The sequence below is a fragment of the Solanum pennellii genome, chromosome 7, assembly GCF_001406875.1.
Source record: "Solanum pennellii chromosome 7, SPENNV200".
Classification (NCBI taxonomy): domain Eukaryota; kingdom Viridiplantae; phylum Streptophyta; class Magnoliopsida; order Solanales; family Solanaceae; genus Solanum; species Solanum pennellii.
The window spans coordinates 6,801,009-6,824,961 of record NC_028643.1 but is presented as its reverse complement, the minus strand read 5'-3'; the positions used below and the strand labels follow the sequence as shown (position 1 = coordinate 6,824,961).

At 33.3% G+C, this 23,953-nt stretch overlaps 2 protein-coding genes and 1 long non-coding RNA gene across 4 annotated transcripts in view; 1 reads left to right on the top strand and 2 right to left on the bottom strand.

The window, feature by feature from the left end:
• Positions 1-5,970, top strand: part of LOC107025853 (phosphoinositide phosphatase SAC3-like) — a 38,300-nt gene extending 32,330 nt beyond the window's left edge. The window contains exons 15-16 of the mRNA XM_015226621.2: positions 1,698-1,830; positions 5,403-5,970. Of these exons, the coding sequence (XP_015082107.1) occupies positions 1,698-1,830; positions 5,403-5,522 (253 nt within the window). The 3' untranslated portion in view covers positions 5,523-5,970. The remainder of the gene's footprint in view (positions 1-1,697; positions 1,831-5,402) is intronic.
• On the bottom strand, positions 2,812-4,221 carry LOC114078055. Its single transcript, XR_003579508.1, has 2 exons — positions 3,013-4,221; positions 2,812-2,926 (listed from the first exon to the last, which is right to left on the bottom strand). It is a non-coding gene; the product is annotated as an uncharacterized LOC114078055 (long non-coding RNA).
• A 4,305-nt stretch (positions 5,971-10,275) lies between the features above and the next one.
• LOC107024361 lies at positions 10,276-12,058 on the bottom strand. 2 transcript variants are annotated; one of them, XM_015225325.2, is made up of 5 exons: positions 11,898-12,058; positions 11,685-11,800; positions 11,386-11,508; positions 10,878-10,980; positions 10,276-10,784 (listed from the first exon to the last, which is right to left on the bottom strand). In XM_015225325.2, exons 2-5 carry the CDS (start codon positions 11,777-11,779, stop codon positions 10,539-10,541), a joined length of 567 nt encoding a protein of 188 aa, XP_015080811.1. In that variant the 5' UTR covers positions 11,780-11,800; positions 11,898-12,058; the 3' UTR covers positions 10,276-10,538. The 2 variants fall into 2 exon arrangements, with proteins under 2 accessions (XP_015080811.1, XP_027773984.1); XM_027918183.1 differs by having other exon boundaries at positions 11,893-12,051.
• Positions 12,059-23,953: the final 11,895 nt, after the last annotated feature.

The window sequence follows — 23,953 nt, the reverse complement described above, 5'->3', positions numbered from 1 at the left end:
TTTAACCATACTAATGCATGCATAAAATCCTCTTGCATTACTAATACCATAGATTTTCATCTATTAGTAATATACTCCTCAGTACAAAATAGAGTGTATAACTAATGCAAGCAGCATTAGCAGAATAAGTATACCAAAAAAGGTACTACTAATACACAAAGCTAATACATGCATTATATCTTCTAATACACTCTACCAACCTTGGAGTCTTGGAGGAACTAAGCAGCTGCTTAGGCCATTTTAAGAATCCGATTCCTTTAATTAAGCGAAGTTTGTTTACTATTTATCTCCCATCAACCCAATTACTGAGATCGTGAGGCACTTTGCACTTGGGTCCTTCCCGTTTCCGAAATGTTTGGTACTCTTCCTTGCAACTTTGCTAGATGGTAGGGAATAAACTATTCATGTATAAAATTAGTACGACGTGGGTTGACAATTTAGAAACCCGCATAACTAATACATGTATAAGTTTCAAGAGGATCTATACATTATTTTATGCAGAATAGAAGGTGGAATAGAATCTGATTCCTTTATTAAAGCGAAGTTCGTTTACGTATTTATCTCCCATCAACCCAATTACTAAGATCGTGAGGCATTTTGCACTTGGGTTCTTCCCGTTTCCGAAATGTTTGGTACTCTTCCATGCAACTTTGGTAGATGGTAGGGAATAAACTATTTATGTATAAAATTAGTACGACGTGGGTTGACAATTTAGAAACCCGCATAACTAATACCTGTATAAGTTACAAGAGGATCTATACATTATTTTATGCAGAATAGAAGGTGGAATAACTTATACATGAATAACTAATGCCTGCATAAAATAATACATAGATTTACTCATTACGAATCCCTAGATTACTAGTACCTCCATAACTCTAACCAACAACCAAACAAACCCTTAGGTATTGAGAATCCAAGTCATCTGTTAATTGATATTCCAAATGTTTTTAGTATGCTTTTATATGACAAAGTAATCCATTGGGGCCAACCACAACCTTCAAGACTAAGGTATAGGACCCATCGCTCTACCCTTCTCTACTTAAATTACCAGACTTAGTTTGCATGGCGCAGGACCCTATCATGTGACATTAGTCACACGTCCCTCAACCTTTGCCACTTGACTTAAGCTTTTGGGGAAAATGCTTTATCATAATTTCCTTTTCATTTTAACTTTTGTTTGTTCTGGTAGTCAATTTTGTATGACTTGGTGTTATGCAGTGAAATTAGTTTCTTGTAAAGTAGGAAATCAAATTGCTTTTAAGATCTTAAACATGCTATAACTTTTAGTACTCTGTAGCGTTCATTTTCTTTATGCCTTTAATCTTCTTGGGGTTTTGTGTAATGTATAGCTGGTCATGCGCTGTCAGTTGGCTATTTGGGACCAGTATTCCTGTCCAAACTGTTTCCATTTTTTGGTTTCAAAGGATAGGTTCAAATGAATATTCTGGTGATATCTGTTTTTTATAAAGGTGGTTTTACTCTGGATGGTTGTATAGACTAGGCAGACGTTGAAAGAAAGTTGAGGCTTGACAGTGGACACTTCCTTTGTGTTCTGTGTTCCTTATTTCTCATATGGTGCCGTCAAGTTTCTGTTTCTGTAATCATGAATTGCAGGAAGAATAGTCGTTGAGTTCTTCCATCTAGAACTGATTGACTTGAAGAAACAATGTCATTTATGCTTTCTATTGGTGCAGGTCTTTGTTTACAAACTCCCCAATAGGTGGACTATCATCAGAGAATGTTGTCAGTGACATAGTGGGGGAAACAACCCCACTCTCCAGTGAAGGTGGCTGTAGCAGGAATGTTGGTATTTCAGTTACTTCACAAGTAAGGCTTTTACCACCTTTTAATTAATAATTTTTTGTTGCCAAACCGCTCATGTGATGCCTTTTGGTGCAATGTCATATCACCGAAAAAATATATATACATGAGGGGGTGCTTATAGAAGCCTTTTGTCTCCTATGTTGAATCGAAGAACGAATAAACTTCCCCTGTGCAAAAAGTTTATTTAACTAAATGAGGAGGACTTCTACTTTACAAGATGTATGCATTTGAGCTTTAGAAAAAGATCTAACTAAATGTTAGAACCTATCTGTTGACAGAAGTAACATTCAAGCAGGTTCAAAAGAAAATTTACCTTTCTTCACACGAATCCTGAAATTTGGCAATCCATTTCCATCATTCTTCAATGTTGCTATAACTTGTCTAGGAAAATTTATATCCTCAGTGAAGAATGAACTCAAAATTGTTGTGTTCAAAAGTAACATTTTGAGTATATATATAGACATCATTACTAAAATGTGCAATGGATTGTTACAGCATCCTTGCTCTTCTTATCCTAATACCTTAACGATTTCCTCGTGATCATCTATGTACTCAGACTTGCACCAAAAACCGAAAAAAGAGAATACAGTTTGATTTAATTTTCTGTAAATTACTACTTGTATCTTCAAGACATCTAAAGTTTCTTTCCGCTAAATGCTTGATGGGAAAATTTCCCATCTATCTTTGTAGCTGTTGCAGTTCCTCCCTTCATTCCAGCTTGCTAGAACTTCATTAGTTATTCTGGATTTCCACCAGATTCCTCCTAGATTAATGAACATATCCCACAGCTGGCTAGTAATTCTACAGTGTTAAAACAGATGATTGATTGTTTCTTTTTCCGTCCACACAGATAGCATCTTGAGCTCAGTTGTATCCCCCTCTTCCTCAGGTTTTCCTGAGTCAAAACAGCTTCCTTGCATCCTCATTTGTTGTACCTCCCGGAAGTCTTGTATCTGCCATGAAGCTTTTGTTTTTATGATGGANCCGTCCACACAGATAGCATCTTGAGCTCAGTTGTATCCCCCTCTTCCTCAGGTTTTCCTGAGTCAAAACAGCTTCCTTGCGTCCTCATTTGTTGTACCTCCCGGAAGTCTTGTATCTGCCATGAAGCTTTTGTTTTTATGATGGATATAATATGTTACCATTTTCAAAAAAAAAAAAAAGTGAATCAGATTCCACTCTTACCCTGTGACAGCTATTATGAAGAACCACTGTTGTCCAATCTTCAGGGCTTGGACCTCAGCTTTATTGTTACTGTAGTAGCCGTTATGGGCAGTGAATATCATCACCATGTGTCCACTGTGATTTCTCAGTACACCACCACTCCCTGCACTCCCTGGATTGCCCTTAATACAGCTATCAGCATTCACGTTGGATTCATTTTAGCTTGTTTTAGTCCATCTACCCAGCGAGGGACGGCAATGGGCCAGGGCGGGTTGCGGTTTTCTAATAGATGCATATATAAGAAGCCACAAACCTTGCTCACATCCAAAATAACATTGAATCAGACAAAGTAATCGATGCATAATTTATTAGGTTAGTGTATAATTATGGGTAATTAATGGAAGTGTATTCAGTTTAAATAATTTTTTCCCTGAAGACTGCCACTTTGCTGTGGTAATTTTTTTCTACAAATTCAATTCACTTTCCAGTTCAATTAAGTATACACATCATGACAGAAATGAGAACAACTTTCGTATGATTGTACAACAATGGAGTATTAAAATTCCCTGCAAAGAGTATGATTACGACAATCAAGATACTAATTAGCGGAAATGTGTTAAAAGAAATTATGAATTTCACTTTTAGTATCAAACTTAATTTTAAAAGAAAAAAATAAAAAAATTATGCGGGGTGGGGCGGATTGCAAATAGATTTTTTTCTTATGGGGGGTGGGACGGAGCGGGTTGAAGTATTTGTGGGGTTATGCGGGTTCGCCCTGCAACCACCCACTCCACCCCATCCCGTTTAACGTCCTCATACCCGACTTGATATCACTTATAGGTCTATTTTGTTCCGCCTGTGAACTAGAGATTTAAAGAAGGCAAGTGTGAGCTGAGCAAAAGTTTCATCATATTGGGACAACTTCTGATCTAAACTCTTACTTGTTCAACTTCTGATTCCATCATACTTAAAGGCACATATGTGCTTGACTGCTTTCCTTTTTCTCATACTAAAATTGATAGTAAACATTGCAAAAATAGCTCATCAACTTTGTTGTCAAGTTTTGTCAGGCACCTCCTCATTACATTAGTTCTGAGATTTCCACCTGAAAAGACAATACCACAAGAATTTGAAAAATAATTCCAGGTAGATGTGGCCATTTTCCCTTCACTGAAAGATGGTTGATAGTCAGGCTTCTACCACAGTAGAAGTTTTTATTATGGTTCTATGATTAGATGGAGGACATTATTGGCAATTGACGGTTCATTGTAGACACTTTCCGTCTTTCCTGGTTTGCCAGAAAATTACATGGCTGACAAGTGACGACCATCGAAAGTTGTCTTTGTTTCTCGAAGCTCTTGAGGAAATGGATAAATGGTGGACATATTTGTTTCTCGAAGCTCTTGAGAAATGGATAAATGGTGGACCATATCTTCTCTATAAAAGAGAGAGAGAAAAGATTTATATTGCTATAAACTAAACTGAGGAAAACATACCATATGTACTTGTTGCATGTATAGTGTATTGTTTGTTGGACCATGAACCAGATCAAGTAGATTCTTAATCTAGAATTTCACTTTCAAGGTTGTCACTACCACCTATAATTGAAGTAACATGATAGGTTTCAAATTGACAATTATGTAACTATTAATGTGATCATTCTAATAAAGTTGGAGTATTGTAACTTGTGTCATAATTGTAGCAGGGATCATTGGTCTAGGGAAAGAAGGGATATGAGATACATTCCCAAAGCTCAACCTTTTAAGAAAAAAAGTTTTCACCTTACTTGCCTTTTTTGGACAGAAAAGATCAAATTTATAAAGTTATTTGTCAAACTGCGAGTCTTGAATTTCCATAGCTAATTTAAATATAAGGTGATGTCATTGGTTGAAATAGTCCACATGCTTTTAAGGGAATTTGGGTTCTGTCGGTGGGGTGGGGGGATCATTGTAACTGGCCACAGCTACTAATGGAGAAGTTGTCGAAGAATGTCTTTCTAAGTGGAGAGTACTTTTTGTAGTGTGTCATAGATACTTCCGCCAAGACTTTCTCATCTCCCTGAAGTATTGAAGGAACGGTGTTCTGTGATCCTTCCTGTACATGTCCAGCGTTCTCTTGGTGCTATTTTCATTAAAAGACAGAAACTGAATGTATTTGATTGTAGATTCTAAGTTTGTTCATCTCAAAGAAGAAGATTCTCTGAACAATATTAGCAGCTTTCCTTTGTGTTGATTTATTAGTCACCTAACACATGATTGTAGTGCTTCTGAATTGAGGCCATATTTGACTGACTCAGTCTGTTTCTGGTAAAGTTGACAACGCACTGTAGTAACAATTAATGCTAAGTTACTGAATAACGCTGTGTACCTTCTATTTGCTTGATATTTAACTATAGAATTCACTATCTGCAGGGAACAGCAAACACTGGAGCAGGGGCATCCTACAGTGATGCCCAGAGTTGTGTAGTTGCCGAGGAACTTTCAGATAGCTTTGTACGTTGGGTAAACTATGGAGAGACCCTTTGTCATTGAGCTGTTGAAACATTGTACTTTATATCTTTCCAGTGAGTCGTGTTGGTAAATGGCGGCGCCTTCAGCTCATTCTACTACTGGAGATGTGAGTTCTATGGTAAATGGCTCATGTTTGGAGAAGTGTCGCGTGGGAATCCTAGGATGAAACGCAACATCTGTTGTATCAGCATTCTTTTTACAATATTACCCGACTAAGAAAACCATCTAGACCTGCATTTATATGATTGTGAATCTAGTCGGATACCATTAGTACATAGTCAACAGTGATAAGATTCTTTCTGGAACTCTTTTTCACAGATTGTAGGTTCCAATGTTGTAAATAGACAGGTTTGACTTGCTAGCATTTCCATTCTGACTTAATTTTAGGTCAATTTTTCATTTCAAACACATACTTGTATTGGAAGTAACATCTATAATTGTGCAATAAGTTGTTGAAACAAATTTGCTACTTGTATTGGCAATTAACAATCATCAGTGAGGGGCACTTGTCTTCGAGTCTTGATAAAGATGCTAAAATCATCTAGCTGATGGATTTTCGACTGTAACGACGAAAAGCGTAATTATACTAAGCTAGCTGCCTCACCTAATTGGTGAGATAATACCTTAGTGACCAAGGTCACTATGCACTCTTCTCTGAGAAGAAAGTCACTTGACTTTCAATTTTCACTCAAAAGTCACTTAACTATGCATTTCTTTCTCAGANGCTGTAACGACGAAAAGCGTAATTATACTAAACTAGCTGCCTCACCTAATTGGTGAGATAATACCTTAGTGACCAAGGTCACTATGCACTCTTCTCTGAAAGAAAGTCACTTGACTTTCAATTTTCACTCAAAAGTCACTTAACTATGCATTTCTTTCTCAGAAAATCACTCAACTTCGAATTTTAACTAAAAAGTCACTCAATCCACTCTTTTTCTCAAAAATTCGCTCAATCTAATCAATTGTTTTTTTAATTAAAATTTACTGATATTAATTGTTTATATAATAATCCATATTTTTTAAAAAATAAAAAAAACCATTTCAATTAGTGATCCATCCACCTAACCCGGTCCATCAAAAAATATAATATGATCTATTTTATTTTGTCTTTCATCCTAAATTATTCCCTCTCTTTCTCCTCAACATTTTTTTTCATTGTTGGTGCCTCTCCAAAAAGAAAAGCAACAATGGAGAATGAAAAAGAAAAATGTAGAGGATAAATAGAGCGAATAATTTAGGATGAAAGGAAAAATAAACTGAATCATATTATATTTTTAAATGAATCGGGTTAAGTGGGTGGATCACTAAAAAGAAATTGTATTGTTATATAAATAATTAGTAAATTTAGTTAAAAAAAACAATTAAATAGATTGAGTGACTTTCTGAAGAAAGAGTGGATAGTTGAATGACTTTTGAGTAAAAATACAAAGTTAAGTGACTTTTTGAGAAAGAAGTGCATAGTTGAGTGACTTTATGAGAGAAGAGTGCGTAGTTGAGTGACAATCTGAGGTATTAACAGTACAATTCTCACAAGGACTAAAACAAAACACATCTTCATAAATTAAAGAGGTTATGTGTAAATAATAGTTGAAAAAAAAGGACTCAACACTTTTTTTAATATCAACTAACTCCACCCTATTGAGTACTATTCACAGTTTTTTAATCTGCATCATTTGGGTCAAAGTCTTGACAAAAATTGCTTCTAGGATTTTTATGACAGTGAACTTACTCAATTGACTTGAAGGTTTGTTTTGTAAGCACTTAGGTGTGTTGTCCATCAGAGATAAGTTTTAAACTTTTGTCTATGAGACAGGATAATTTAAGATAATGAACCTGCTTAATTAACTACAAATTTTACCTTATAAGTAAAAGTGAAAACTTAGATATATCCAAGATATTTTTAACATAGTGGACCTGTTCAATTGACCATAAACTAGGTCTTATAAGCAAAAGTTAAATTTTATGCCTAGGCAACCATAAATTCCTCCTAGCAAAATTTTCAAGTTGTAATCATTTTAAAAAAAAAATAATTATTTAGGACATAATTTCGTCCCTTATAAGCCTTTATCTTCAAAGAAGGTAGGAAGTTAAGTCTTCACCACCTAATATTCTTTCTTTAAGCATATGCCCATTCATTGCTGCAAAAACTTTGAGGAGTCGCAAATGGGCGAGTTATGTTGAAACGGGCGAGTTATATTGAAANAAAAAAAAAATAATTATTTAGGACATAATTTCGTCCCTTATAAGCCTTTATCTTCAAAGAAGGTAGGAAGTTAAGTCTTCACCACCTAATATTCTTTCTTTAAGCATATGCCCATTCATTACTGCAAAAACTTTGAGGAGTCGCAAATGGGCGAGTTATGTTGAAACGGGCGAGTTATATTGAAATGAGTTAGGTAAAAATAATAAAATTTTCTACCCATCCATATTGATAGATTTCTTTAAGAAAGAAAAAGTGACTAGTGTAGTGTAGTGTAGTGTACGACAAATTAATGGGGTATCCATCCATATTTTATGATCGATAATATATTTTGATAACTTCTAAAATGATGAAATGTCCAACCCGTTTTTAAATGGGTTGGGTCAGACAACTTCAACCGTTTCGTGAACATCCTTATTTTCCTTTTTTTCACCAGCCTTCTCCCAAGAAAATACTCCACACGATAGGGAGTTGGCTATATTTGTTATGGGAGGATGGTTAAATGTATCTGTGACATAGCTTGAGCCNCGACAAATTAATGGGGTATCCATCCATATTTTATGATCGATAATATATTTTGATAACTTTTAAAATGATGAAATGTCCAACCCGTTTTTAAATGGGTTGGGTCAGACAACTTCAACCGTTTTGTGAACATCCTTATTTTCCTTTTTTTTACCAGCCTTCTCCCAAGAAAATACTCCTCACAATAGGGAGTTGGCTATATTTGTTATGGGAGGATGGTTAAATGTATCTGTGACATAGCTTGAGCCTTGAGCTATGAAACAATGGTAGAAAGTAGAATAAATGGCCACATGAGGGGATAATACTTAGCTGACCATTTAGACAAGATCAGCTGTCTAGCATAAGGTTAGTTAAAAGCACATGCAATTTTCAAGTCACTCTCCTGTTTTTTGGTTGGCCAAAGCATGTAAACCAATATGCAAATGAAACCTGAGATTAGTTAAATAGCACCACTCAGACACCAGTTCATGTTGACTGCTTGAGTAATAAGACGCGGTTTTGTTTAGTATGTCCATCTGATTGGGGATTGAAGGCTGAAAAAGTGACTCCCTGTGATGCAAATGGCTCCTGCCTTGTGTGTTTAAACAAGTCTGCCACAAAAGAAGCAGATTAATAGCAATGAAATGGTCAATCTATCTACAATCACCAACTTACTACTTCTTCCGCTATCAATAAAATCTCAAACTGATTTAGGAATAGCTAAAGGTCAAAGCAGCCCAAGAGAGGTTGTGCTCATCATCATTTATATATATATGCCCTTTGATAAACTGAGCACTTGCTCATATAAGTGTTAGTATCATACCTTTAGTAGAGAAGAATTGAAACTCTATTGTAGGTGTTTTTCATTTCGGAATGGCCTCCACCTAGATAATCATGCCATAGATGAATACATCTTGCCTGAGTTGGTGATCACTTTTCAACCACTAATCTGTTATACCTGCTTCACTGTTGGTTAATGAATGTTATACCTTTCAACCCCTTTTCCTGCTCTTTCTCGATAATTGCTGGATACAATCTTTGTATTACTCGTAATCATAACTAATTCTATAATTTGACCTCGAGCTCCAATGCCATATCAACTATCACTACCTGTGAAACATACAAATACGGAAAATGGAAAAAATCCCATATACATTCGCTGCTGCCATTAGCCTAAACATGCTTAAAACTCAACACTGCTACTCGGCCTAACTTCTCTTGACCAAAAAGATACTGGGCAGAAATGGTGTTCTGATGGAGAGAGGAATAGGAGAATAAGAGGAAAAGGGTCGTAGTGGCCATTTGAAGAGAGGAGGAAAATGAACATGACGCTAACAGGCAAAAGCGGGTGATTAATCCCCCCCCCCTGCCTGCCATGCCTAGACACAAAGAACGAAGGAGTATGGGGATTTACACACTAGCCACAGGAGATAAAAGGAATTGAATGTGTAGAGAAGTAAAAGTAGGAAGCTTATAGATCATTGAAAGATACTTATATGCAAGTTGGTCATGTGCTACATCACATTATGAAATCTCCAAACATTCTCCAAGAACTGCAAATATTCATCATCGCATTTCTGGGACAAGAAACTCATAATAATGTGATAAGAAGAGAATGCATCTCTGTAACAATGAAGATAACTGCATCAATAAGTGATTCTACAACAATCATTGACTAAAACAAGGCACAACACATTGTCCATTGAATTAAGTTTGAGTAGTATGCCAAGGGTTTAGCTTCTTATAAGATCTACTACAAGCATGACAAAGTTTTACTATAACACCAGGCTGTCATCTAATATGGATGCATAAGAAGTTTTCTTTTGATAAAGCTGCATATAAGTTGTTAAAACTGCAAAAGATATAAGAAGAAACCTCTGCAAATATGGCACCAGATTAAAAGTTGGGTAGAAACCCGTAATCATTAAAACTGAGGGCTAGGATAACCTCACTTGAAGGAAAAAGGCAATAAAAAGTACACAGAACTACTTCATCAAAAAAAAAAAAAAAGTACACAGAACTACTTAAATATTAATAAATGGAGTAATAAGATAAAAGAAACTGATATAACGAGAACAAAACTACACTTGCAAAGCTTGTGTATCATTGGCAAGAGATATTATTCGCTTATTTTCCAAATTTAATCGGAATATGAACTCCAAGTCTACTACATAAACCAGCAGTGAAACGTTTTCCTAATACATGAGGAAAGGGTATCATAACATTATCAAGTAACACCACTTCGACAAAGAGTATGAGAAACATTACCAAGTATACCAACTTGGGCAAAAAGCAAAAAGAAAAACTATTAGAAAAAAGACCATGGCCGTTTACCAGCCACCTCCACCTCTTCTGTCTTGCATCTCTGCTTGCCTCTCCTCTTTCAGTTTCTCCACAATTTTAAGAATATCTCGGTTATAGAAACGATCACGCACATACTTCCTTTCTTCAGCTTGTATCTCCTTGATAGCACTTGGATATGGATTAGGAGGTGGTTTCTTCCCCTGAAGTCGAGCAATCTGCTTCAATCGAGAATATGCCTTCTTTTTCGCTTTCTTTTCTACACGATATTCCATCTATAGCAACAAAACCACAAAGTTCTTAAAAGAGAGATCCTAGAAGAAGATTGAACCTCAATAATTTTAAATCTAGAGAGAAGAGATACATACATCAGCAACAGCCACAGCTTCCTCTTCACTGACCCCCTGCTCCTTTAACTCGAGCACTCGCCACCCATAAATTCGGGCTGGAGGAGGGTCAAATCCAGAAATTCTGTTAAAATTATAAAGAACATAATAATAAAGCCTCAATCCACAAAAACATTGAGAAATTTAACATGCCAATTTTTCCAATAGGAAAATAATGATAAAACACTGATTCTATTCTAGACTGCACAACAGATGATGTGCTGAGACCTTAAATTTATTTTCAATTGCCAATATAGTATTAATCATGTTATGTAATTGCCAGCGCTTTTCACACTTCTTTCCTCGACATGTTGCGCATTAGCCTTTTAAAATTAAAGTCTACACAATCAAGCTGTTAAGCTCTAAACTAAAGGATGAAAATACAACACGGCCTACACCTCAAGGATAGTTTACTAATAATGCTACTGTTAGACGATAATGAAGTCAAACAATACATACTAAGAATCATTAACAGGTTAAAAAGCCATACTTAATAGCATCCTCGTGTTTCGACTCTGGGTACTTCTGGAAGAACTTCTTGATGTAGACATCCTCAGGTAAACTGATGGGTACCAATTTGTTCTCGGCACGAGGAAATGTAGCAGGTGGAGCCCTAGAAATCAAAAATTCAAAGCAGCAACCACCATTACAGGGATATTTTCATCTCGCACACATACAAACTCTAAATTTATACATAAATGTGTCATGTCAACATAGTAATAGTTCAAGACTAGGTTTTTGAACAAATAAAGAGATAACTGAATGAAGAAAAGAAAAGGAGATACTAACTGCTCCATTGCTTTGAGCCATACAGGTTCAGCTTTGGCTAAACCTTTGACAAGCCTTCTAGTTCTACTTAGCAAATCACCTTTCATGAACGACATGGTACTACAGATCCAAAAATGCTGCAAACCCAAAAAGAAAAGAAAAAAATCGTGAATATCGTCGGAACTGATGAAATTGAATATTAAATTTGATCGGAAAGAAAGCTAATTCCCTCACCTTTGATTAGATTGGAAAAAATGGTGCTAAACCGGCCGGCGGCGGAACGGCCGGAGGGAAGTTGGGTTCAGGGATGGTTTTGTGGGCTTACTGGGAAAAAGAAGGTAAATTAGCCACCTTTAACACGACAAATTATCATTTCAACTTGTTTGTATTTTTGAAATAAAAAGAAAAGTCTTTTTTCCTGATTTGATAATCTTTGATGTTAATATAATATCTCATATGATATTTTTATGAGTACAAAGTAATTAGAAAAAATCATATATATTTTTAAAAGAGAAAAAACATAAACACACCATCAAAGTTGTCCAGTATTTATATAAAGACACTTTACCTTTCAAAGTGTCCTATCACTTCACAGAACTATTTAATATCTTTATAAACGGGTCATTTTGACTCATTCCTTCGTCTATGTAATCGTGCGTGTTGCTCACTCGCTATAACAGAATTCAACCCGACCCGACCCTATTCTTTGAAGAAAAGTCATCTTTTCCTTTGGGGTGGGGCGGGCATATTGGTGTTCGGAGTGAATGGAGAAATAAATATAACAGAAAGATATCAGCATTTCCGGGGAAAGGAGGAGGAGGAAGTGTCGATTGGAGGTGATTTTGTCATAGGAAACAATGGCAGGCTTGGAGTCTCATCCTGAATTCAACTAGTTTCTTATTGGCTATTAAATTATTATTTTTTAACATAGTAGCTTTTGCTTTTCGTGATCTTACTCAATTTGTATTCTTTTTTTTTTCAAAATCGAATCTCCATTACTCTTTTCACTAATAGATCATCATATAACAAATTTAAGTAAATAACACTAAAATCTTACAGTACTTGGACCCCAACAGTTCAGATCTATAACTTTATTCAACGTCTCTTCCGTTTTCCTCAACTTCTCACCGGAGACGACCGCCGGAGAAGACGCCGTCGAGAATCTTTGAGCTGAGGTATTTGTAGAAGCAATTAAATTGAATTTGGCGTAGTGATGAATCGATCTTAAATCGTAATTCCATCTGGCAAATCCTTGATCTTTTAATGCTTCTACTGTTCCAATACTTGATGCTACGATCCAGGCCGATCCCTTTGATGCTGCTGTATTCATTATTTTTGGGAAAATTAACAAAATCTCTGTGTTTTTGCTGATTGATTTATTACTCAATTTGTATTCAATGGTGATTAATGTAATTGAGTTTAACATTTGTTGAATTGGAGTAAGGAATGGAGAATCAATGGAAAGTCTCCCTTTTCTTCCATCCAAGGAAAATAACGGGACAATCCTAATTGCAAAATTGAGTGATTCCAGTACTCAAATGGTCATTCAACTATTCTATTTTAATGATTAAGGGCGACGTAAGATGATGAAGTCGTCAAACCAACGTTGATTTTGCTATCGAAAAATTAGGGCTACCAACTACTATTTTGGGTTTAAATGTAGAGAAGATGACATAAATTAATCAAATAATTAATAGTAAAGAAAAAAATGACACGTGACACGTTAAACTGGTTCATGACAGTGAAAACACTGCATGACGCGCCTTTTGTGCGTGATAACAACCTACACTAGGGAATGGGTCAAAATGACCCATTTACAAAGATATTAAATAGTTATGTTGGGTGATAGGATACTTTGAAAGTTAAGGTGTCTTTATGCAAATACATGACAACTTTGATGGTGTTTTTATGTCTTTTCTCATTTTTAAAACTAGGTAAATTATCCTCCCTTCGCGCACTAGTGAACTACCTCAATAAGCTTATCTATGAATCTTCAATTTTTTTAGGGAAAAGGCTCAAATATGTCATTTAACTTTCAAAAAATGTTCATTTATGTCATTTGTTAAAAGTTTGGCTCATTTATGTCATTACTGTTAAAGAAAAAGGCTTATTCATGTCATTATTTTTTTAATAATGCTTTTGCAAAACCATTTTTGACACGTGACCAATTATAATTCCGTCACGTCATCAATTTTTTGATTAAAAAATTTTTTTGAAAAATAATTCAATTTTTATTAAAAATTTGATTTTTTTATTTAAAAAATTGATGACGCGGCCAATTATAATTCGGCCACGTCATCAATTTTTTTCAAAAAAAGTTTAATTCAATATTTTTTCAGAATTATGATTTTTTTATTTAAAAAATTGATGACGTGACCGAATTACAATTGACCACGTGTCAAAAATGATTTTGCAAAAGCACTGTTAAAAAATAATGGCATGAATGAGCCTTTTCTTGAACGGTAATTGCATAGATGAACCAAACTTTTAACGGATGACATAAATGAGCCTTTTCTGAAAGTTTAATGGCATATTTGAGCCTTTTCCCTTTGTTTTAAGTGAGTACACTGAATAGTCAAGAATATTTTATCCATAAACGAATTGTAATAAATTTATAATTCTATAATCACTACTAAAAAACAGCGAATAACGACCTACAAATTTTGTTGGCTTTAGGGGTTGTTACTCGTTAAGTAGGGTGTAGAAGAATAATGTTAAATAGAGTGTATTAGTAATGTTTGCATTAGTAATGCTTCGTATTACTTATGCAAAGATCGTTTCTTATGCATTGTTTGGTTTGTTGTAATAAATATCGTATGCATTGCATAAATTTTTTAAAATATTTATTTACAAATATACCCTTGCACAAAGGTGGAAAAGATATAAATAGAATTTTGGGGGATAATTGTGTCTTTAACCATACTAAACAACTTTTTAACTCTAATTAGTTTTGAATTAATTCCAACAACTAAATCCACCAACTAAATCACATTAGTTTAAATAATGAGTCAAACTAGCTAGGGGTTAATTAAACTTTATTGAACATATATCAACAACTAAACAACATTAACTATAAGTACTTTTGAATTAATTCCAACAACAAAATCCAACAACTAATAGAATCAACTAGTGTTGGTACTTGTGCTTATCAAAAATAGTATTCCTAAGTTAAAGCTTAGTATCAACACTAGATAAACACAAATCAATTTTGCAAGAAAATCAATTTTGTCATCAATAGGAACAACTAGTGTTGGTACTTATGCTTCAGAAATATATTATTTCTAAATTTAAAGTCCAGTGTCAACACTAGATGGACACAAAATGATCTTGCAAGAGAATCAATTTTGTCATCAATAGGATCAACTAGTGTTGGGTACCTATGTTTAACAAACACATTATTCGAAAATTAAAGCTTAATACCAACACTAGATAGACAAAAATCAATCTTGCAAGAAATTCAATTTTTTCATTAATAGGATCAACTAGCGTTGGTACTTATGCCTGACAAACACATTATTCCTAAATTAAAGCTTAGTATCAACACTAGATAGATACAAATCGATCTTGCAAGAAAATTAATATTGTCATCAATAGGATCAACTAGTGTTGGTACTTATGCTTAATAACGCTAGATAGACACAGATTAACTTTGCAAGAAAATCAATTTTGTTATCAATAGGATCAACTAGTGTTGGTACTTATGCTAAACAAATACATTATCACCTAATTTAAAGCTAAGCCAACCCTCGATGGACACAACAAATTATCACAAAATTAGAGTTACTTATCAATATTAGATGGACACAAACACATTATAGAAAACAACTATACTTGAACTTTAGAAATTTAAAAAAAATATAGATAACTAATATTGTCTTATTGATTAAAGGTCTTTTTTTATGGAGCATGCTGAAATTAGTTTCTAAGCCTCGTCAACGGAGTTTTTTGATGAGCTTTCTTTCAGAAGGCTTGGTTCCGGAAGATAACCTGATGGAGGAAGACTTGAAGGCTGATGAATCAAGCAATCAGATCCAGGTTAAAGAATAAAGAAAATTAGCCAAAATGTTGCGTGCTCGAGGACGTCAGAAATTGAGTCCTTATCTATGTGCGCATGTTAGTGGTTTCCATACTTCAAAGATAAAATGGTTTGACTTGATGCTACTACTTCGAGCCTGTTTGGTTCAGCTTAAAAGCTGGTCAAACTGACTTAAAAGCTGGTTTTTGACTTATTTTATCTGTTTGGCAATACTCAAAATAACTTATTTTAAGTTAAAAAAAAACTCATTTTAAGCCAAAAGTTAAAAGCTGGGGTAGGGGTGCTTTTTTTTTTTTAGTTTATAAGCTGTTTTAAGTTGACCACATTTTTATCTTTTTGCCCTTAATATTTTTATACAATCTCCAAATTACCCACGTAACCCTAACATCTCTTTCTTCCATTTTTCCCTTTTCACGTTCGGCATAGCAACTTCAGCACTTTTATCCAAACGCATAAATGCTTATTTTAAAAATAAGTTTCAGCACTTTCAAAAGTACTTTTTTAAAGCAACTTTTATTAAGCCCATCCAAACGGGCCCTTCATGCAGCTTTTCTCTTTTCATATGTGCATACATAAAATTGACAGGAGTGACTGAATGTTTTTGCTTCTACCTTGTTGACTTGAATGGTTCTCCAATAGGACATGACTATTTATACCTAAGCTCCACTTGTTAATTCTGAGGTTTCTTGTTTGCTTTATCCAGTGGTGTGTTGATATATCTTTCAAATAAAGAAGGTCTTTACGTAAAATAAATACATAAGAGTCCTTGCTAACTTTCATACAACTGACTCTTGTTTAAGAAGACTGATGAATGTCACAAATTACTTGGGAATCAGTATGTTTTGTTGTTTCCATACAAAGATTGTTAGAATGAACTTTATTGTTTCAAAGTGTCAGTTTCATATTGTAAAAAAAAAAACCTCAAGTGAGTCGAGAGTTAATTTTTCCCTAGAGAGTCTAGACTCCTAATAAAACTACATTCAGGGACATTGTTTCTCCTTCCAACCTAGAGTTCTAATATTAGAGTTATTTACATATGTGTTTGAGAAATTGTTGGACCAGGTAGAAGTCCAGGTAAACTTCAATTTAGCTCTATAATAAGTATTGTTATGCATGAATGATGGTTAATCAAATGGCATAATCTATAAATATACCCTTTAACTTGGCTTCGAATCACATTTATGTCCTTCAACTTTGGGTATGCACAAGTAGACACTTAAACTTGTATGAAGTTGAACAAATAGGCACACATGTCCTACATGTCATTTTTCATCTTACGTGGTGTCCTAAGTGTATTTTGCCATGTAGGACTCATGTGTTTATTTATTTAAAAGTTGGATAGTTAAAGTGTCTGTTTGTTCATTATGAAAGTTGAAGGTCAAAGTTAAAATTTGAAGTCAAGTTTAGGGTCCAATATATGTATTATGCCTAATCAAATACATGGATTACAAGAACTTCGCTGAAGTGGAGAAGAATGGAGATGCGAGGGTTCGTTGTTGTTGTTGTCGTCTTCGATGGGGTTCGCCGGTGATTACCTTGTCGGCGCCGTTCGCTACTTCACCTGAAGAAGGAAGAGATGAGAGGAAGATGAAGGAAGAAGGATGGCTTAGGGCTTTGGTTCTGTTGGTTAAAATAGATAATAATGAAGATTTGATCTCAACTTTTGGTTTGAATGATATGGACGATTAAGATTCAATCTTGCAACTGATTTGGATGAACGAATGGGTGAGATGGTGAGATTAAAAGTTGGGGCTTTTGAGAATTAAATTGAATTAGATAAGCTATAATTGAGAAGTGTCGTAACGCTATAATTGAAATAATCAAATGGTCATAATATAATGAAATTGAATAGGAAAGGGGCTATGAATTAAACGAATTGAACAAAAGAGGTTATGATTTAAATGATTTAAGAAGAGATTAAGAAAATGTTATTCAGTTAATAAAATATTACAGTATTTTTGAATTAATTGAACACACCTAAATTTAAAAACATTTAAATAAAGTAGTTATTTTGAGTTTAGCTATGGATGAATATAATAATTTAATAATAATAAAAATAATTTTAATAATAATAATTGATAATTTTGTAAATTAGCGATACTATAATATATAATTTTAGACAAAATTGTTTAAGATTTTAAAACTCGTAATATGTTTTAAAAATACGTATTTAATTGAATAAATCACACACACACACTAGTAAAAGGTATTAAAGTTAAAAGGGTAAAAATGTGTTCAAAAAGTAAAATCAAATAGAATAAATCTATTTCTAGCTAAATTTTCTGGCCAAAAAGATTTTTCCATATATATATATATATATATATATGTTTGTGTGTGGGTGTGTGTGTGTGTGTGTATGTGTGTGTGTGTGTGTTTNACACACACCTCCTAATTATATAAATTTAATTTTATTAATCACGAAAGTTTATCAATATCGAATTTAATATATAAATCTCCTTATATTGATCATCGGTATTTCACTAATTGATAATATATTTCATATATGAAACATTAAGATATATGACTTGATTTGTTAAACTACTCGACGAGTATATAATCAACATATTTCATACTCTGTTGAATTATCTTTTACATGTCATTGTCTACGGTATGATCACTACACTTGACATCCATTCAAGATCGAACATAAAAAATCTTGATAAAACTTGCTTTGTATAGTACTTTATTATGTTCTATTGTCTATTTCGTAAAATAAAAATTTAATATTATATTATGCACAATAGCAAAATTATGATTAATAGGAATATTTTAAATAAATCGACTTCCGAATGTTGCTTTTATTAAAAGTAATTAGATAAAATAAAAAAAATTGATCTCATGAGGTCGGTATCACATTAAATGGTAAAAAGAACTCCTGTTAATTAAATAATACTGACATAAGAGAGTCGATATTTTATATAATTTATTTTTGAATTTATATAAAATTGTTATTTAAATTTAATTAAAAATATTAATTTATTAATTTCCTGTAAGTCAATTATATAAATATTTTAATGAAAATTAATTTAATGACATTATCAAATCCTTTGGAGTAGACACCTAATCACTATTTTTTGTTTCAATAAGAACAAAATAAAATATTCTTATATAAAAAGAGTGTCAACTTCACTTAGAGGTATGTTTGATGACATTGTGTTTACAGATATTTCAAAGATGTAAATATAATTTTCAAATTCAACAAATTCTTATAGTATAAATTAAGAGAATTCAAGAGAAAAAATATAACTGAGGAGAGGAGGAGAAAGTGGAAAGCAAAATTCGAAATTCCAATTATTATTATTATTATTTTGGTTTCCCCAAATATTTGATATATAGCTAGATGCTTCAACAATTAATCGAGTCAAATTAATTTTTTCATACAAAATCTCTTTAGCAACTAGTTAACAACTATATTGATTATTTCAAAGTAGTCAAAATAATGAATAAAAAGTGAATAAAAACAAGGACTCTTTCTTTTTAGGATACTTATTAATTTTCAAAACAAACCACTCCATCGCGTAATCATATATATATATATATATATATATATATATATATATATGAGTGTGTAGATCACGACCAATAGGACCTACAACCAACTTCAACCCCTATTCGAGTCTGGCACTCTCTACACATTCTTGACAATTGCCTTACATTATTACAATTTTCATCATCTCCTTCTCCGCGATTTTCATTATTACTTGAAGATGTTGTTGTTTGTCTATCACAATTTTCTCTATGTTCTGTGACTTCCACTATTTCGACCTCCTTTCCAATTTTTTTTATTTCCTTTACAAGAAATTCTGGACGTACTGTTCCAATCACTATTAGTTTTCTTTGGCCAGTTTTTATATTTACAGAATCAATACCTATTGAACAAATAATGGTGATAACAAATTAGTTGCATGCATAACTAACACAAAAGAAGAAAAGATAAAAAAAAAATTAGTGTATGTTTCACCTTAGTCATATATGACTGAAATACATATAAAAGAGAATTTAACACACGAATTAATACTCAAATATATTATAGATAAGCTCAAATTTGAAACATATCATATATCATAGAGAACAAAATACAATCATCAATTTATCAAAACCACACAAATCTAACAAACTCATTTAACATCATTTTCAATCATGCATACATGGCTGAACTACGTGAAAAAATGGGCTGAAATTTTAGACATGTGTGTTTGAAAGTTTTTGCCAAATAATCTTTTTTTCCAAATCTAAACACCTAAATCTACTCCAAAGAAACTCAAATTTCAAACATGAATTTCATTTATTAAAAAAAAAAAGTTTAATCATCAATTTATCAATATGACAATAAATTTAACACCTTTATTATGCCTAAAAATTGTCTAATATTGACTATTCAGGCAAAAAAAAAAGAAGATGAATATTACTTAAATGGGACGATTAAAATAGGACACTAATCCATGAAATTTATACATAATTGGGTAACAACATTAAAGATAACACAACAAAATTAGTGGCTTAAAACTTTTTTCTAGCAACTGATTTATGTCCTTTTCTTTCTCTATAGTGTAATATCTTTAAAAGACATGAAACCTTTAACTCCATGTAATAATGTTATTGTTGTTAATTGTACTATTAAAAAAAAAACAATTCAATCTAATAAGATGTTAAATTGTTATCATGCATTAGCAAAAAAATTCATTGTGGATGTTTTATAAACATCTAGTTTTTTTTTAAGTTTTTTTTTTTATTCTTGTAAGGCATGATCTTTTATTGCTTTTTTTTTTAACCTTTTGAATTCTTGTAAGACATATTTGTTTTTTGTTTTTTTTTTAGTAATTACTAGCTAATAGAGGGTTTTAACCAAAAATTAAAAATTAGTTATTAATAATATAAAGAAGTGATAGTTTAATTCAAAATTTTAAAATATTTTATTATAAAAGTAGACAAAAAAAATTATAAAGATCTTTTACCTTTTTATTTTTTCCTTTTAACTTCAATACTATCTAAGAGAAATAATATCATTAAAATCAACATCACTAAAAAAAAATACCAATAAGAAAATTTGAGACGTTTAATTTTTGGAGGCCTAAAGCATAGGTGTTATGTTCTCCCCTTCAACCACTCCTAAATGAAGTACCATAGCTATCAAAAAAAAAACATTAGATCTAAAGTAATCGTATCGACATGAAAATAATAAAAATAAAGCAATTATTTTTCTTTATATTTTTTCTTTGTTAAATATGAATTACCTTCACGTCTTGAAATGGCTTGAAGAACAAATTTCTTGCACATAACACAATTGAAATTAACTTGCAGAACAGTGGTTCTAATCATATCTTGGATGATTATATATATAACCAAATCTTCAATTATTTGGTTATTATTAAAACTAATTAAGAAGGCATTTTAATTCATGAACCTTGAGAGAAAAGACTCAAAAATAATGTTGTATCATTCTTAATGTTTAAATTAATTAGTAGACTTTGATGTGTGTGTATATATATATAACAAATATTAATTGAGTCTTTTTAAAAATGTTTTTGAAGAAGTGGACTTTCATTAAGGAATAAATGGTTGGCCACTTTCAAAAATGATTTAATACAAGTTCAACTAACACTATACCACTAATTAGATTTTCTACACTTGAATAATTCCTAGGTATCATTTTTTTTAAAAAAAAGTTTATATGAGGTACTTAATATGGATTATAGATTAAGACCAACTCAAAAGACTAATTCTTTGGCTTAGAGATCAAGATAATTATTTTGTTAATTTATAAAACATAATTTACAAAAAGTATGCTAGACCAATGACCTAAGCAAAATGTAGACTTTAATTAATTGTTATCCAAATACTAATTAATTATATATGTTCAACTGTCAAGATTAGTAGATTAATGAACACTAGTAAATTTATCTTAATTAAGTAGATTATTTTTTTATTATTTGGGAATATGTAGTGGGTGGCAATTACTTAAAAAAAATCATGAGGTCAAGGTAGGAACTAAATTGGGATATTAAAAAATTGATCATAGTGAAGGAAAATTTCAAACTCAAATGGATTGATTTGAAGGCAAAGTGAGAAACTTGAATTAATTATAAGGTACCTAGACTTTTCGTTTAATTTAGAGATAACTTCCTCATAAAGCTAAAATCAACTATATGAAACAAGAATGTAGACGAGAAATAAATTTAGAATGTTTGGTACGAGAAATATTTTTGAAAAATAAGTTGATTTCTATATATTTTTTATATTTTTTAATGTTGAGCCGGTGAGTAGAAAATATTTTTGAAGAGTTTTTTTTTAAAAAAACAATATTTTCTAGAGTTTGATTGGTGAATGAAAACATTTTCTAGAAAACATATTTTACTTTTTGCTATGGAGTAGAAAATACTCTTTAGGAAAATATTTTCTGACACTGAAAAAATCCTCATAACCCATCTAGGACTCAACCCCGATAATCGAACCGAGATCCAACAATGATGACCGATTCAGAGTCTGACCCAAATTCCCAAATCGAGAGTGGACCCGACTCTCGATTCAGGACCTGACAATCAAACTAGGGTCCAACTGCAACTCTGACACCCAAACATGGGCACATCTACGAATTCGAGATCTGACCCGACACTCAAATTGGGACCCGACTGAAAAATCATGACCCAGCCTCGACACCCAACACTCGACGAGAGATCCAACATTTGATTCTGGATTTGATCCCCTCTACTGCCTAAGATCTGACTTACAAACTAGGATTCAACTACTACTTCCGAACTATGATGCTACCTTAACACCCGACTCGAGACTAAACCCTGACTCCCGATCCAAAACCAAACTTTGAAATTGGGACCCAAGACCAACTCCTGACCCAAGACCTTAACATCCGACCCAAAATTTGACTTTGACACCAGACCTTGATGATTGATTTAGGATTGAAATACGACACTTGACTTGGGACCCAACCTCGCACGAAACCAGACTCCAAAACCTTACTTAAAACACCACCTCGACACTTCAGTCGGGAACTGACCCCGATACCCAGCCCAAGATCTAACCTCAAATTCTAATCAAAGACCTGTCACTCAAATTAAGATCTGACCTTGACCCGACTTGAGACCCAACTTTCAAATCACGATCCAACCCCAACTTATGATATGAGACATAATTTTCAAACTAGGATCAAATTGTGACACCTGAACTGGGATTTGATTTTTTAATCGACATCCCACCTCTACGATCTATTTGGGAATCGAACTCAACGCTGACCTAGGACCTGACTCCTGACCTTGAATGTCGATTCGAAACTCGACTCTGATACACAAATCAGAACACTACCCCGACGANTGATTTTTTAATCGACATCCCACCTCTACGATCTATTTGGGAATCGAACTCAACGCTGACCTAGGACCTGACCTTGAATGTCGATTCGAAACTCGACTCTGATACACAAATCAGAACACTACCCCGACGAGTAAATTGGGATCCCACTTCGACTCTCTACTTAGGATCCGACTTTCAAATCAAGATTTGATCCCGACTCTCAACCTTGGAACCGACTTTCAAATTAAGACCCGATTATGACACTCAATTAAGGATATAAATTTTGAATCTGAGACTGTGGCATCCAATTATGACAAACTATTTGAGATCTGACTCTAACTTCTGAATTGGGACTCGACCCCAACACCTAATCTGAGATCTAATCCCGACACGAAACTCTAATGACTAATTTGGGACCCAACCTCTACTTCCTTTCAGGAACCCGACTTCTTAATCAGATCCCAACCCTAACACCCGATCCGACCTAAAATCTAGACACGACCTTGACTATCGATTGTGATCCAACCACGACACTCTATGTGAGACTTAACTTCTCACTTCCTAACCAAAGAATAGATACCTAAATGGAGACCCAACTTTTGAAACGTGACACGATCCTGACATTTAATGTGGGACCCGATCTCAACACCCAACTCCACACCCGATCTTGACTCCCGATTCAAGACCTAACCCCTAAATTGGGATTCAACCCCGATTTGACTCAAGACTTGGGAGTTGAGTCTCGAGTCGATGTTGGGAGTCGGGTCTTGAATTGAGAACCAAAGATCGAATTTTGAATTAGTATCTAAAATTGATTTTCGAGACTTGAGTTATGGTGGAAAGTTGAGGTATAGGTTGAAAAAGAGTTTTGAAAAATGTTTTCTGTATTTTGTTGAGGTAAGTTATTTTCCTTAAATTTGAAAAAAGTAGATCGATTTGAAAATATGGG

Coding starts and splice junctions, on each gene's coding strand:
- LOC107024361 (XM_015225325.2), bottom strand. CDS start 11,779: ATGTCGTTCATGAAAGGTGATTTGCTAAGTAGAACTAGAAGGCTTGTC. Junction 11,509..11,684: donor TGGCTCAAAGCAATGGAGCA/GTTAGTATCTCC, acceptor TTTGATTTCTAG/GGCTCCACCTGCTACATTTC. Junction 10,785..10,877: donor AAGCTGTGGCTGTTGCTGAT/GTATGTATCTCT, acceptor TTGTTGCTATAG/ATGGAATATCGTGTAGAAAA.